Source organism: Oxyura jamaicensis, chromosome 2 (genome assembly GCF_011077185.1).
Source record: "Oxyura jamaicensis isolate SHBP4307 breed ruddy duck chromosome 2, BPBGC_Ojam_1.0, whole genome shotgun sequence".
NCBI classification, from domain to species: Eukaryota; Metazoa; Chordata; class Aves; order Anseriformes; family Anatidae; genus Oxyura; species Oxyura jamaicensis.
Genome location: NC_048894.1, coordinates 53772477 through 53787874, shown reverse-complemented (window position 1 = coordinate 53787874; position 15398 = coordinate 53772477). Strand labels below are relative to the sequence as shown.

Sequence of the window (15398 nt, the reverse complement as noted above, 5' to 3'; positions counted from 1 at the left end):
AAAAAAAAAAAAAAAAAAAAAAAAAAAAAAAAAAAAAAGTGATTTTTCTCTACATGAAAATATTATGAATTTTAGGTTTAATATTGTTGGTAAGATCACAGTGTAATGAATGGTTCTTTATCAAGACATCACTAGAGATCATTGGATATGCTTTGAAATGGAATAAAGTTCCTTCTTCTAATTCTAATTAGAAGAAAATACAGCCCTTTAAAAAGTCACTTGCCTAGGACTGAATTCTAGCCATTTTACAGCTCAGAGGAAATCAGCTCTGGCAGGAAAACTCCGATATTTCCTTAGCAGCTTTTTATAATAAAATTGTTATTTGAAGATGCTTTGTTTGAAACGTCAGACAAAAGAATGATGGAGATAGTTTCAAAAGAGCGTACATGAAATAGTCAAAGGGGAACTGAAACCAGTAAAGATAATTTAATGCTTGCATTCACACTTTACCATGTGTGTGGTATATTATTCATGAATTTCTGAAAAACTAATCCTAAAACATTTCAACATGGTATGTTTTCAAAAGGGAATTGAAACAAGAGAAGATACTTAAGCATGTGCGAGGGAGACTACTAGAGTATGCAGAGCCCAGTTAGCAAAAACATTTAAACATATGCTTAAAATTAACTTAAATCTGTTGCTGAATTGATTTTTTAAGAGGTAACTCAGAAGGAAATGCATCAAACTTCAAAGGTCCGGAGGTTTGCTTAATAAACCAGAAATAGAGATGCCTGAATGCGCCTCCGGAATGAGTTGTGTGATACTGGGACTGTCAGCTAGTGCTCTACAGAGAATTCTGGTACTTTCAATTTGCAGTTGTGCCTGAGAGGCTACTATTCTGGCAGCTTTTCTGGTTTTGCTGAGTTATAAAATCAAAGGTAGCCTGTGACTTCAGATCAAATGGGTTTTAAACCAAAATTATTTAAAGTTGATAGAACTTTCATACCCATGAAAAGCTGGTACACGTTCTTCAGGATTATCAACCTATTCTCAATTTTGGACTTATTTTTTCCATAACTGCCCCAAAACGCAATTTAGGTGCACATTCCAGGACGATGGTGGATATTTACATCAGCGTGAACGCGAACGCTTTCTCTGGTGTCACCAGCGGCCAGTATCGCGACAGAGCAGCACTCTGCCGGACCAAGCTCTGCACGCTCAGTACCCACTTCCAAACCAGAAGGGCCACCAAGATGCTGCGTACGCTCACCCAAATTACTGCTGCCACCCAAGTTACCGACCACCAGCGCCGGGAGGTGCGGAGCAGCCTCGGGCAGGCTCCCCGCGGCCAGCCCCGGAGCCCCGCGGCGGTGGCAGGCGCCTTCCCCCGGTCCCTTGAACGCGGCGGGGGGGCGGGCTGCGAAATCCGTCCCGACGCCCCCGTTCCTCGCCGCGGCTAGGAAGCAAACCCCGCGTACCTTCACCATCGTCTCGGCCTCTCCTGTCGGCGATGGGCGGCGGGGCAGCGCGCTCCCTCGGCACGGCAGGCTCGCCCGGCCGCCCATGGGGCGTCCCCGCCGCCGCTTCTCGGCCGCCGGGCCCCTGCCCTGCGCTAACTTCGGGCTCCTCGCCCGCCGCCGGGAGCCATCGCCCCCCCGGCACCTGCTCGGCCGGTAGCTGGGTGCGCTGAGCCGGGTTACCAGCCCGCTTTTTACCCGCAGAGCTGCTCTCGGAGGTCCTTCCCTGCCTGCTTCCCCTTTTGTTGCCGGGCTCTATGCTGACCACACCGTGCCCCCTCTGAGGCCAGGGGAACAAATCAGAGCCGGTGCTGGCTAGAGCTGCGTCTCCAGCTGGGGAAGCAGACTTCCCTTGCCTGGTGGGAGGGTTTTTTGGATCACTGAGTGGTATGGATACAATAACAAAGAAACTAATAACTCACGAAACAGACTGTTTAAGAGGGTGCGCCGTCTTTGTGAAGGAGAAAAGCGAACTTTCCAGCAATCTGTCACCAAGGCAAGCTGATAGTACCGAAGTAACTTGAGAGTGAAAAATAGGTATTTAAAGTCGACACCAAGAATGACTTAGAAAACAGAATTTCAGAAAGGGAGAACCTACAACAACATCCCTCTTCTTTGTGTAATCTGCCTGCCAGCTAATTAATTAATTATTTCCCTTTAGTTTTTAACAGAACTTATTTTTCCTGACTGCAAAAGGGTGCATACTGCTAATAGGGAAGAAAGAATAACCAAGAATAATGATGGGATGGAAACACTGTAAGCTTAGAGATGGGGGCTCTCTTCCATCTTTGCCATAGACATTTGATATTCTGTGTAATTTAAGTTTGCAGAAGTGTGCTGCGATTTTGCACATTTTAATTCTCAGATCTCCAGCTACAGAAGAGACACTGCTGCATTGTCAACAATGCTGAGAATCTGTAACTCCCACCAGGACCTAAGGGTGTAGCTCTGGATAACTCTTGCTACTGTAATTATGGATCATGGGCAAAACTTTCAGCTGTGTTCTCTTTGGGTTTCCAAGTTTACTCCTCTTGGAAAAGAAAAAAAAAAAAAAAAGAAAAAAAAAAAGACAAAGTATAAATCAGTGCTTCCTTGCCTCCTTGCCTCTCAGGGGTCCTGAGAAGTTCAAACCACATTTTCCTGATTCTCATGCTGTAAAAAGATGTCTGTAACAGAACAGCAGTGAAAGTTCAATATCTATTTCCAAACATTTGAATTTCAGCAGCAGAATCTTAAAATAGATTTGGAGGAACTGGGTTAATCAGGTTTGTTTTTTCTCAAGGAATAGAAAAGATAAAAAGTCATTTTAAACATTTCTGTGATGATAACATCTGGCATGTTATGATGTGAGTCAAAACTATTTTATACAGATAAAAAGGAAAATGAATTAAATTGTTTTTAACATTATTTTTATTTGTTTCTACATCTTGGATGTTCTGCATACTTGGCCCCCATTATGCAAAGCACTCTACTTACAGAGAGAGACTTAAGTCATTTTATTTCATTAAATGTGTTGTTCTTCTGCATGAAGGAAATCAAGTATATGCTGTCTAGTCTACATGGGGTCATTTCTAGGGTGTCAGCTCATTTTCACTGTATAAATCTTCTCGTGTTGTTCTGTTGTCCGTCCACCTTTCCCCCCACCCCCTCCCAATTGCTTAAACTCTGTGTTCAAAGAGGCTGAATGCAGAAATGGGGAAGTTCTGAAGGGCAAGGAATAGATTAGGGGAGAAAAGGTCACTGCACAGGAAGAGATATTCTTAGATAACTTGAAGGTCTGATGTTGTCATATAAGTTTTTCATTGAGAAGTCATCATGAATGATGAGCTGTATTTGAAACATCCCAAACTGGCTGGTCATTGTATGGGAAAGTGTATGTGTAGGTGACTTTTACAACCTAGTCAAAAGCAACCTTGCCAAACTAGCAGTGTACTGGCTTACCCACTCCAAGGGAAGTTCATCCTGTGTTCATTGACTGATCCACAAATAAAAGGTAGGAAGAGGAGAAAACTTAATTCAGTATTGTTCATTTGACAGTATAGTAATAACTCTTTGTAGGTCTGAAATCCCTCAGCATAAACTTAACGATATATATATGGAAATACCAGCCTCTTCTGAAAGAATTTTCACTGCTTTCCTTTAATGGAATTCTCACTTCCATTGTGTTAGTGCTTCAAACCTATTTTTATTTACTGACATCTTGCAAAGCTTAGTCAAGCCAGTGCTTCGCATGGTTCTGCTGCTTGTTCTGATTAAAAATAATAATAAATAATAATAATAATAATAAAAAGCAAATTATTGCTCAAAACCAAATTGGAATTAAGTATCTATTTTGTCCAACCATTAGAAGGGGACAAGATCATGCTTTCTGGTAGATAACATTAAGCTTATGGCTGTCTTGACTAGTGCTACCACCTCCTTTTGCACAAAGGTTCTTCAGCTGCAGCTGTACAGTTTATATGCTGATCTGGCACAATTTATTGCACTTTATTTAACAGGGATAGCAAACATCACTGTGGAACTCAAATAACAAGCTCCTCTCTAGATTAGCCCTTAACTCGGACACCCATATGCAAAAACAATCTGTGGTTATTTCTTTCACTATTAGAAGGGAATTTGTTCCACAAGATGGTGACCCTGTCCTTGACATGTGAACATTCTCAAATTCCATTAATTGGAGTTCAATGAACTTGTTATCACAAACCAGAACCAGTGCATAAAATCAAGAAAAGGGTGTGTTTTAAAATAATCTAGTAAATACAGTTTTATTTAAAGGAGTGGTAGGCAAGTATTAATGACCCATCATTATTTGGCTAAATTTGAAAGGAAGAAAAATTTTCATTAAATATTCTGTCCCACACCTTCTTCCATAATTGTCAGCAGTTAGAAAAGATAGGCTTTAGCCTTGTAGCAAGCAAAACTCGAGCGAATTTGGAGAGGAGTGTGGGGAAGAAATAACAATAAAAATGCACAGACTTGTAGTAGATTCAAATTAACCAAGTAACTCTGGCTAAGACATAGGTCACTTCATAATGACCACAGCCTGAGGCAAAGCTAGCATCAAGTCTGCCGTCAGCTCTCTAGGAAATGCACCAGTCTGGAGTCATTAATGAAATTATAGCCAGTTATTCAGTGAGAGGGATTAGTCAGGTAAGATGAGCATTCTCCTTATAGTGACATTATTTTTACTGAGCAATGTAAAAATGGTATTAATTTCACGATCCTGCTTCTATGTTGGAACACCAACAGAGAAAAATGGATTACAAAGCAGTTATTCAAAATTCCTTGAAGAGCCCAGGGAATTTTTAGCATTGTTGCACTGGAAACATGAGCAGCTCCTGCACACATTGTCAGGGTTGTACAGTTCTCAGCCTTCTGCTCTTCAAATTTTCAGGTTCCCTCTGTACCGAATGGTTTTGTTGTTCTAGTGTATGGCTGCCAAAAGATTCCCATTTGCCTTAGCAGTATGTGTTAAGGGACTGCACCTTATTATTCGGATTATCTGGACATAAAAAAAAAAATATATGTTTTTAGACAAAAAATGGGAACCATTTCATTTTGCTAGGGCTGATAAAAAATAAGTATTAAGTAGGAGAGATCAATCTATGACAGCTTTGAACAGAGCTCTATCATCTCTCTTGTACTGCAGAGTGCAGAACTTGACACAGTACTCCAAGCGTGGCCTCACCAGGACTGTGTAGAAGGGAAAAACACCTCTGTTAACCTGATGGTGATATTTTGCCTCATGCAGCCCAGCCTTCTTTGCTGAAAGTGTACATTGCTGGCTCATGTTCAACTTCTTGTCTAGCAGGGACACCCAGGTACAAGTGGCCCCGATCATGTATTAGTACCTCCTCTCTATGTACAGGATTTTGTGCTTACCCTTGTTGAATTTCATGAAGTTCCTGTCATGGAACATGAGGTCCACTATTTCTCCAGCCTATCAAGATCCCTCTTGATGGCAGCATGACCCTCTGGTGTATCCGCCACACCTCCCAGTATTGTGTCATCTGCAAACTTGCTAGGGGTACATTTTGCCCCATTGTCCATGTCATTAGTGAAGATGTTAAAAACAACTGGACCTAGTATCGACCCCTGGAGTACACTGCTAAATACTGGCCCCCAAATAGACTCTATGACACTGATCACCACACTGTGGGCCCATCTGCGCAGCCAGTTTTTAATCCTCCTGACGGTCTTCTCGTCCCGCCCATACTACAACAGGTTGTCTATGAGGATCTTATGGGAGGCAGTGTCAAAAGCCTTACTAAAATCCAGGTAGATAATGGTCACTGCTCTCCTCTCATCTACCAGATCAGACATTTAATTGTAGAAGCTTATTAATTTGGTCAAGCATGACTTTCATGCTGGCTAGTCCTGATGATTTCCTTGTCATTCATGTTCCTTGGAAATGGTTTCCAGGATTAGCTGCTCCATCAGCTTCCCAGGGATCAAGGGGAGGGTGCTACCTGTAATTCCTTGGGCCCTCCTTCTTCCTTGTTTTTGAAGCTAGGGGTGGCATTTGCTTTCTTCAGGCAGATCTCCCAGTCACCATGGTTGTTCAAAACTTATCACGGATGGCCTCACAATGGCATGAACCAGCTCTCTCAGCATTCATAGATGCATCACATCAGGGTCTATGGATTTATCTCAACAAATGCAATTATACGTTAAACTGGTTGACCACCAACATTTCATGTCATTAGCAGTACAGAGCTCTGCCATGGTGGGGCTGATACCCTGGCTATCCCACTCAGGTTCCAGCTCTGAATACATTGTGAATGCGAAGGAGATGGAATAAAATAAGCCTGATTGTCATCTTTACAAACATATGGATAAGCTATATATTTCAGCCAGAAATTGGAAAGTTTCTCAAGACAAGCATAGCCTCTTTAAATTGTCAAAATATCTTTAATTTCTCTGTTCCTCTAATAAGTAACAATGTTGAGATACTTTTTTAAAACTGTTCTGAGCTTTGTTTAGAAAAAGCTGTGTGAAAGTAATTTCCATCAAGAACAAAGAACTGTATCTATGATCCAGGGCCACAACTTGAGACCAGCATACACAAATAAACTAATGCCTGTGGTTTGTTTTCGTGAAAGAACTGAACAAACTTCATATGTCAAAAAGAAACATTCCCTAGCCATTCTCTGATTTCTATTCCCTGTCTCCACTAACCTCGCATTTTATACCTCAAAGATAAAACCTAACCAAAAGAATTTTCCCCCAAGGGGGCTGCAAAAGATGTCAGTTATGCTGCTCTGCTATTCGGCTGAAAACACACACACAAACAAACCCACCTTCTCCTGCCCTACCACCCCTGCTCTTTCACCCCAAGCCAAAAATGTGGGAGGTCGAGAAAAGAGAGACAGATGTGGCAGACTTAACAACCTCACTATGTCTGGGAAATAAAATGTAAATACATGTGTTTTATAGTTCCAGTATACGTGCCTGGAAACATTAGTAAGAAACAGGGCTATGCTAAACCATTTAAACTGTCCCCCATACAGTTATGTCCTTATTGCTGCTTTGCACTCCATAACACTCCCACCCCAAGGAAAGCCTCACCCTGAAAGTAAATAAACTAAGAGCATTATCTTTTATCAAAAGCCACTTCAGGGTGAGAGACACACATCAGAAAGAAAAAGACAAATGTCTGCGTAAATCCTGATCTGAATGACAATTGTTTAGGTTTTGCTTTTCTAAATCAGCATAGTTATTCATTAAAATTAAGAACACCACTTAAAACTTTGTTATAATGATGAAAATATTAGGCTCTGGTGGTACCTTGAAATGAAATAAAAGTTTTAAAAGCCCAAACATATTACATATTACATAACTGTGCTAGATTTCCAACAAAAACACACAGCCAGCTAATGTCTGCAAAATTCCAGGTTTTTTTAATATGCTCTGTGGGGCCAATTTAATATTTTCCAGACCCTTCCTCTCCTTGCTAAAGAACAGCAGTGAAATACCAGGAAATGGTCTTCAGCTGCTGTAATGTTTTCATTTGCCCAGTGACAGAGCTTTTGAACTGTTCTCCAGCGCCTTTGCCCCAGCTTTCTGGTGTTTTTGGCATTCCAGGAGCTGGCAGGTGACTAAAACTTAATCTCTGTCAGGTCTTTATTACTCACAGCTAAAGTTCACTCTGCAGGTTACCTTTAGAAAAAAAAAGATGCATGCAGAGAAATGCTCTGCAAAACTGGGGGCAGTCTGTACAAGCTCCCCCCTTAAAGAATCCATTAAACTTTCTTGCAAGCCTCTCTCCTTACTCCTAAACATAAGACTAAAACCACTCTTTCTCCTAAGCATATGATCAAAAACAGCAGTTCTCCTAAGCATATGAGGAAAAAAAATGCCAAAAACAATTGCTTTTATATACCAAAGGAAAAAGAAAAACTGTGTTTAATATCTTTATCCTGGTATTTTTAAACTGAAATATTTGGCCCTACTCTAAGGCATTTAGCTTTTATGGACTCCCATGGTTTGTTGATGAACAGATCCACAGCAGCACTAATTGTCTTAAAAATGTGGGAAAAAAATAAAAAATGGGAGGAAGATGAGAAAAATTAGATTTTGAAGTAAAACAGACCTAGCTTTTAGTGGCCAAAGTATATACGTTAAATTGTAGGCCCCAAACTGCAAGCGCTCATACCTGCGTGTAGTGTTGCTCTTGAAGTAGAAGCCAGTATAAGCTATAAGCAACCATAGTAATGGACATTGTATATTTGCGTATTTTTTGCAAAGATGTCAGCAGGCTTTTTGATGTGAACAGCAGAAAAGCCACAAACAACGTGCTCTGATTAACTATGAAGGCTGCAACCTTAACCTTTGAAAGGTCAAAATTTCTCTTTCAGTCACCTCAGAGGATAGCAGCAAGTTTGTCAGTCTTTCTACCAATTCCCTCTCAAGTGTGATCGCTAAAGAGGCCAGGAGGGGCCATGCCTACTCCAAGCTTTGCCATCTTCAAATAAATCCCTGCTCGATGCCAAGTCATCACCTTTGTGTGATAATTGCTTAGGGCTGTGGTTTAGTCATGGATTTGGTAGTGTTAGATAGTGGTTGGATTTGGTCATCTCAAAGGTCTTTTCCAACCTAAATGATTCTATGATTCTGTCTTTCACTGTCCCAGAAAGAGAGATGGAGCAAAGAGATCCTGATCAGCACTGCACCAAACTGTGCACCCTCGTTAACTCATTCAGCTCTTTCTAGCAACCCAAACCAAGAGTCTAACACATTGACAAGAGTGTACCTATGAAAACTAATTGTTTTTATGTGAATGCATGTTGTGGCTCAAGGGACAAAACTTCTGCCCTCTCCAGTTTTAACCTTGTCTTTTCCCATTTTATAGTTTTGCATCTAAGTTCCTTTGACTCATGCAAACCATTGTGGTTGTATTGTTCCTGTATTCCATGTGCTCCTGAATTCTCCCACATCTCTCACTTGCCAATGCAATGTCAAAGAACGTTAATTGCAGAGAAAAAAAGCTCAAAATCAGTTGACTTAAGGATATCAAGAGACTATAGCAGGCTAGGTTAAAGATGAATGTACTAAGCTAAAAGCAGCCCATGGCTTTTAGCTGTTTCAACTTAGATAAATTTCTAGCACGGTTAATATGTTAGTGAACAAGTTTTGCAGAAAAATGAGGAAAGCAACTGGGATATGCTTTGAAGTCATACAAAAAAGCTCCTCACACCCCCATAATCCTAGAACTGCTAAAATCACATGACAGGTCTGACTGCATAACTGCAGCCTGAGGCATTTACTAACCGCTACTAGAGGACAAAAGCCAACAATACTTTAGTTACTTTATTACCAATTATGCCATCACAATCTCTAGGACATATTCAAGATTACATTGTATATAAGTAACTCATTATTTCCTCTACTTGGTCAAACTACATTTGCCAGTTAGCTAAATGTTTAGGTTTTTCATTTGCTGAATGTATGTAATTAAACAAGCAGGCTGTGTGAAGAATGATTTTTCATTCTCATGTAAGCTAAATTCAAAATTCTAAAGGGTAAGTAAGTTCTAAATTCCAAATCAAGACAAAAACTACCATGCTAAAAAAAAATCCATAAAAATATATATATATATATATATATATGTATACATCCTGTGGGATGGGTCTCCCAAAGCATGTTTTTTTTTTTTCAGCAGAAATAAATACTGGTTTTTGGTTTTGATTTCTTAACTCCAGATATTATAGTCAATGCAAGTGAGAAGTCTCTTCAAAACTAAGAATTTTAAATGCTGAACTTTAGTTTAGGAAAAATTAAAAAATGTATAAATAAATAAATAAAACAACTCTGAAGTCAGAACTGCAGTTATAAAATCAAAATTCCAGAGAAAATGAACTACTTTTATTAAGCAATTAATTTAAAAAATAACTGTGTCTGCAAAGAGCAGGACTTTGTTAAAGTTTTATCTTCTAAATTTGTACAGCATATTTCATTTCTTCCCTTAAAATTTTAAGGGAAAAAAGACTTTAAAAATCATCAGTTGTAAGAGACCTAATTATTTGGGGGTGGGGGTGGGGGCGAGATTTTCTGCAGCCAGCCTGTGTCTACAGGTAAAACAAAGAAATAATTCAGATTTTGAAAGAATTCAAGGTTCTTTTGCCCAACCGGTATAAACCATAGATTTAATTTTCTTGAGAAGTCATGCCATAATTGTAGCAATGCCACTGAGATCTGAGAAGAAGTACAGCTGGTTGCAAGTGTCCATACACATCCCATAATACGTGTATTCCTATAATACACTTACATACACATTTTATAATATGTACATTATATGTGTATAAATACATAATATGTATATACAATATTCCTGACAGGCTTCATATTAGGGTGTCACATCTTGCATCCCTTGTTCCCCCAAAAGCTCACTGAAGTTTCATTGAAATGCAGAACGACCAGATTCTCAGAGTGTTTAGATATCTGGTTAAGTGCAAATAGTAAGAAACATATGGAAGTGAGTTTGTATTTCCTCATTCTGTTGTCATCAAAGATAGATTGGGGTCAACCACCTAAGACTTAATCCAACAGCTAACACAGAAAGTGTTTTTCTGCATGCTTGTATTTAAACAAAGTGAAAAAAAAAAAAGGTAATAAAGCCACTGAATTTGCAGAAAATAGCCTTGTTGAATCTCTTCTTCCAGTATCTTTTGAAGATATCTTTGGAATATAAGTTGTAAAACAATTATAGAAAATATATATATATATATATAAAGGAAAAATATATTTACATATTCATTGTTTTCTTCTCAATAATTCACCAATTCATTTTTCTTACTGGCCATAAGTAGATACTTGTAAAACTTTACCACTTCTTACTGGTTTAGAACTTATGAAAACTGTATCACTTGTTAAGATTAAATTTTAATCATCCTGAATTTTGCATTGAACCCATGTATTCTCATATCTGATTTCATGAAGTTGTCATACTACTGCAGTATCTTTCACACAGAAAACACAGTTCAATTGAATTAATCAGTTTCCTCAACACTTTGAAAATTCCAAATGATTCCAAATGATATATATATATATAATAATTAATTATTTTTCCAAATCCTTCAAGATCCATCCTTATGGAGCTTAAAAGTAGTTTTGAAATCTGTGTAGCCCTGTGAGCTGGAGAGAGGATGAGGAAAAGGAAGTTCAAATGTGGAGATTTGTGCTAGTTCCTTATTCCTGAAGACCTCAATCACCCAACTATTAGTGTGTGTAAACATTTGTGTATATACTCATGAACTAGTGCTTCTATGAATACATCAAAAAGAAGGTGATGCTAGCTAGCATTCTGTTCAGCAGTGTCAAGTGGAATCTAGTATACATAGTTTCATACCTTCAGTGGTATGAAAAAATGCAGCTTTGATATTTTCTATAACGTGCAGTTTGGTAGTATACATACATTTCCAAACTCATAAACAGCTGCTTACAAAGGAGGAAGATTATCCATTTTGCATGTTCCTAGTGGATGACAAGAAGGAATAATGGATTTAGGAAGCAGCAGTATAAACTGAAGTCAGTAATTAGGATGAATTTCCTACTGAAAAGTGTATGCTGTCATAGACTAGATTGCCGGAAAAATGGAGGCTGCTGGAAGCCTTCAGAAACACATCAGCCCAACCTCTGACAGAAACGGAACCCAATATTCCTGCCTGGAGGCAGAATCTGACCTGCAGAGAGTAGTTTCATCTCTGCCACACTTTCTCCTACTGCAGATTGCACAACATGCTCCTTCAGGCAGTACTGGAAAGATGGGATATTAAGAATATTCCATCCCCAGAGAATTATCATTGTCTTTGTGAGGAAAGACTAATCCAGTTCTCCCATTTCACCTATTCAGCAATGGATGTAAAAAGACAGTTTTGTTCCCCACAAAAATGTAAGCATGAGACATGCAGTTAGCTTATTGATGGGAGCAGCCATAAAAGTGAGCAGGCTATAGCAGGAAAAATAATGACAGAAAATAGCTGCTAAAACTCTAACAGAAGAAAATTCTTACCAGCCTGAAAACTGCTAGCTTAGGAACTAGGCCCATGAAACAGGAGCATCCTTGAAAAGGCACAGCTGGACTCTTTGAAGGTACCTTCTGAGTACCTGAGAAGGAGAGAGATCCTGAGGATACCATAAATAGGTAAAACCAAGGAAGAACAGCAGTTTATCATCTGAAAAGGTGAAAATTCTCATGGGGGCAGGAATTGATAGTACATTTTGAATACATATATACATGTGCATGTAAGTAATCAATCATAAGTATAATATATGTATATGTATATTTATACACTATATATGTTTTCTGCTATGTTACTGATTGCTGCCATACTATTGATATATATATATGCTTGCTTTCCTGATAATAATTTGGAATAGCTTGATATATATTTGCTTTAATATTCATAGGAATATTAAGGAAATAAAGCCTCTGAGTTTGTGTATATTATGCTATACTGTGAATTCACTGCCATGACCTCTATACAACTTGAGGTTGGGCAGCCTTTTAAGTCATGAAAATTATGAATTTCAGTTAAATCATCATAAAACAGATTGGGTATAATTTATTATGTAGAGATTGTTTATTGTTTGATTTGACAAAGCCAGCCACTTAACGTTCATCCCAAAGCTCTAAACCAAAAAGCTGCAGTTGAATGTCCTGTAGACAAAACATATTCCTGTCAGAGCATGCCAACACTTGGATTTTCCCTCACTGGAAAAGTAACATTACTGATGATTTCTTCATGGCAGTACCTGCCCTATAAGCTGCCTTTAACATTTACTGAGCTCTTCTCTCCTGGCAGCTTTGAAATCAGAAAAGAGATTTTTGGCGCACTGGTGCTGAAAGTATGTATAGTAGAATTGAACAATACATTAGTCATTTGGGGATAAGAGTGTAAAGAATGATATCTGAGGGGAGGGTGTCAAGAGGATGGAGACAGCCTCTTTTCACTTGTGCCCAGCAAGAGGATGAGAGGCAATGGGCACAAACTGAAGCACAGGAGGTTCTGGCTGAATATGAGGGGGCACTTTTTTACTGTGAGGTGACAGAGCACTGGAACAGGTCGCCCAGAGCGGCTGTGGAGTCTTCTTCTCTGGAGATATTCAAAACCCGCCTGGATGCCATCCTGCATAATGTGCTCTACATGATCCTGTTTGGCAGGGGCGTTGGACTAGATGGTCTTCAGAGGTCCCTTCCAACCTCGGCCATTCTGTGATTCTGCGATACTGCAGTCTGGAGACAAATGAAATTCATTCCAGTATGAAAAATAAAAAGCAGAAACCAGAGGCTTCAAGGACCCATCTGCCAATTCTGAAGATACATCTAAACAAGACAAGAGACCTTCTGATTTATAAAAATGGCTATATAATTGGTTCTTCCATTGGAACACTATTTCCAGCAGGTCACGGGGTCACAGAACAATAGCTCACAGAATCTAATTGTGCAGATGCACGATCATGCCAAATCTATGTTGCAATACTCTCATCAATATCATTTATTCACAAAAAGTTAAGATGTACAGCTAGGTGCTCCAGACCACACACAGAGAGTATCAATAGAAAGATTCCTCTTCTTGCTCCCAGAAACAGAAAGAGCAAAAACAAATTATAAAAGATTCATGTGAAACATGGTGATGATTTCAGAGAGGAAAAATTATATGAGATTATAACAGTTCATATAAGAATGATGTCCATTTGCAGGAATACCTTAGATTGTGATGAAAAAATCAGTGGTGTATTCAGGTATTTGTCAGGCAAAACTAAAGCTGTCACTTTTGCCTTTCTAATACACAAAAACACAAATATCCCAAAGGCTTGAGTCTTAACCATAGAAAGTTTTAATAATAAATGTCACACTTGTGTTCACCTATACAAACGCTCAACTCTCAATGGAAGCAAGTAAGAAGTGCCTACTATAAGTGAAGCACAGTGTATAAAAACAGTGGTAATCAAAAGATGGGAACATTCATTGTTCCCTTTTTAATGTATTTTAGGTTTACTTTTGTGAAGATTAGAACATCACCTTGTGCTTATAAGCAACTGTTCTTAATTTGCAAGAAACTGTAAGCTGTTTTTGTTCTCCTAAGCAAAACAAGAAGTGGCAAGCATTTAAGTACTCAGAGCCGTATCTGCTCTTGCCTTTCTCCTCACATTTATATATATATATATGTGTATATATATATTTCCTAAGTGAAACCAGCAACTTTTTCCATCCTAAGTGCAAATTCTATGGGATTCTCTCGCAGGGAGAACAAGTTCATTAAAAGCTGTGCCACATTGCCTTCTGAACATCCTTCTGGACATGCCCATCAGTCCAAGCTGGAATGGAAGTTAGAATAAAATAAGGAGGGGAAGGAAGATATAATTTCTCCACTTTACCATATAGAAGTTACAGATGGAAATATAGTGTCTTATGTCCTGAATAGAAGTTGAGGGGCTGTGGTCATAGTTGCTGTGAGAGTTTTAGTTCATAATGCAGTTAGGAGAAAAGAAACATCCAAATTTACTTATACTTGAACTAATACAACACAAGTTGTTGCAAAATATTATTTGAAGAGGTTTAATATAAAAGACCAAATCAAAATTTGGCACAGCAAACCCAGCCTTGTAATGTAAACACATAGTCATGTAAATCTGGAAGTTCTGTTTGGGGGCTTTCTTTTTTTTTTTTTTAAAGCAGTGAGGGGAACCTGCATTTAAAAAGATATTTCCATATTCCCATTGAGTCCTGTTTGATGAGGAAAATACAAGGCACACAATTTTGAAAATAGCATTGACCCTTTTTGCCTTTATTTTGGTTTTCTTTTCAAACACAGAATGGGGTCAGAAGCAATATTAAACACAGTGGAGTTTGTATAAAGTAATGTTTATTCCTGCAACTTAAAAGTAAAGGGAAGCTGTTCATGGTAAAGTAGACCACTGCTCATCCCATTGCTGTACTTTCCCAACAAGTGGTTTTGTGTGGAAGGTAAACATTTAGAAGCTCTGAAGAAACACTGTGGTGTTTGCCCTTTCAGATCCTTAAATTAGCTCTTCGTAAGCAAAATATAGCTTGCCATACTTAAAGGCTTGCCAGAACACACTGAATCTCCTAAGGCAGGAGAGAAAAGAGAGAGAATCATTCATTCCACTACATGATCTCTTCAGGGATCTTTCATCCATGTATCTGGACCTTTCTTAGGGATAAGCTTAAGAAAATAATGGGATCATTTGAACTATGCACAGGAATATTAAAACTACATGTACCGCTGCGAGAAGTGCATGACCACTTCCCCCCCAAAGTCACTGTGGTTTCCTCAGAACAGTAGAGCTCTGAAAAACCCTACAAGCTCCAAGTTTTTATTATTAATATATTAATATTATTAATTAGTATTTATATTAGTAATATTAATATTGTAATATTTGGCTATAAAGGATTCTGAATGCTTCCCTGATGCTACT

At 38.8% G+C, this 15398-nt stretch overlaps 1 protein-coding gene across 6 annotated transcripts in view; it reads right to left on the bottom strand.

Moving 5' to 3' along the window:
- Positions 1 to 1764, bottom strand: part of TNS3 (tensin 3) — a 247589-nt gene extending 245825 nt beyond the window's left edge. For 5 of the 6 annotated variants that reach the window (XM_035316737.1, XM_035316734.1, XM_035316735.1 and 2 more), the window contains exon 1: positions 1419 to 1764. In XM_035316737.1, coding sequence (XP_035172628.1) covers positions 1419 to 1505 — 87 coding nt within the window. In that variant the 5' untranslated portion in view covers positions 1506 to 1764. The remainder of the gene's footprint in view (positions 1 to 1418) is intronic. The other variant, XM_035316736.1, reaches the window with a different exon arrangement.
- Positions 1765 to 15398: the final 13634 nt, after the last annotated feature.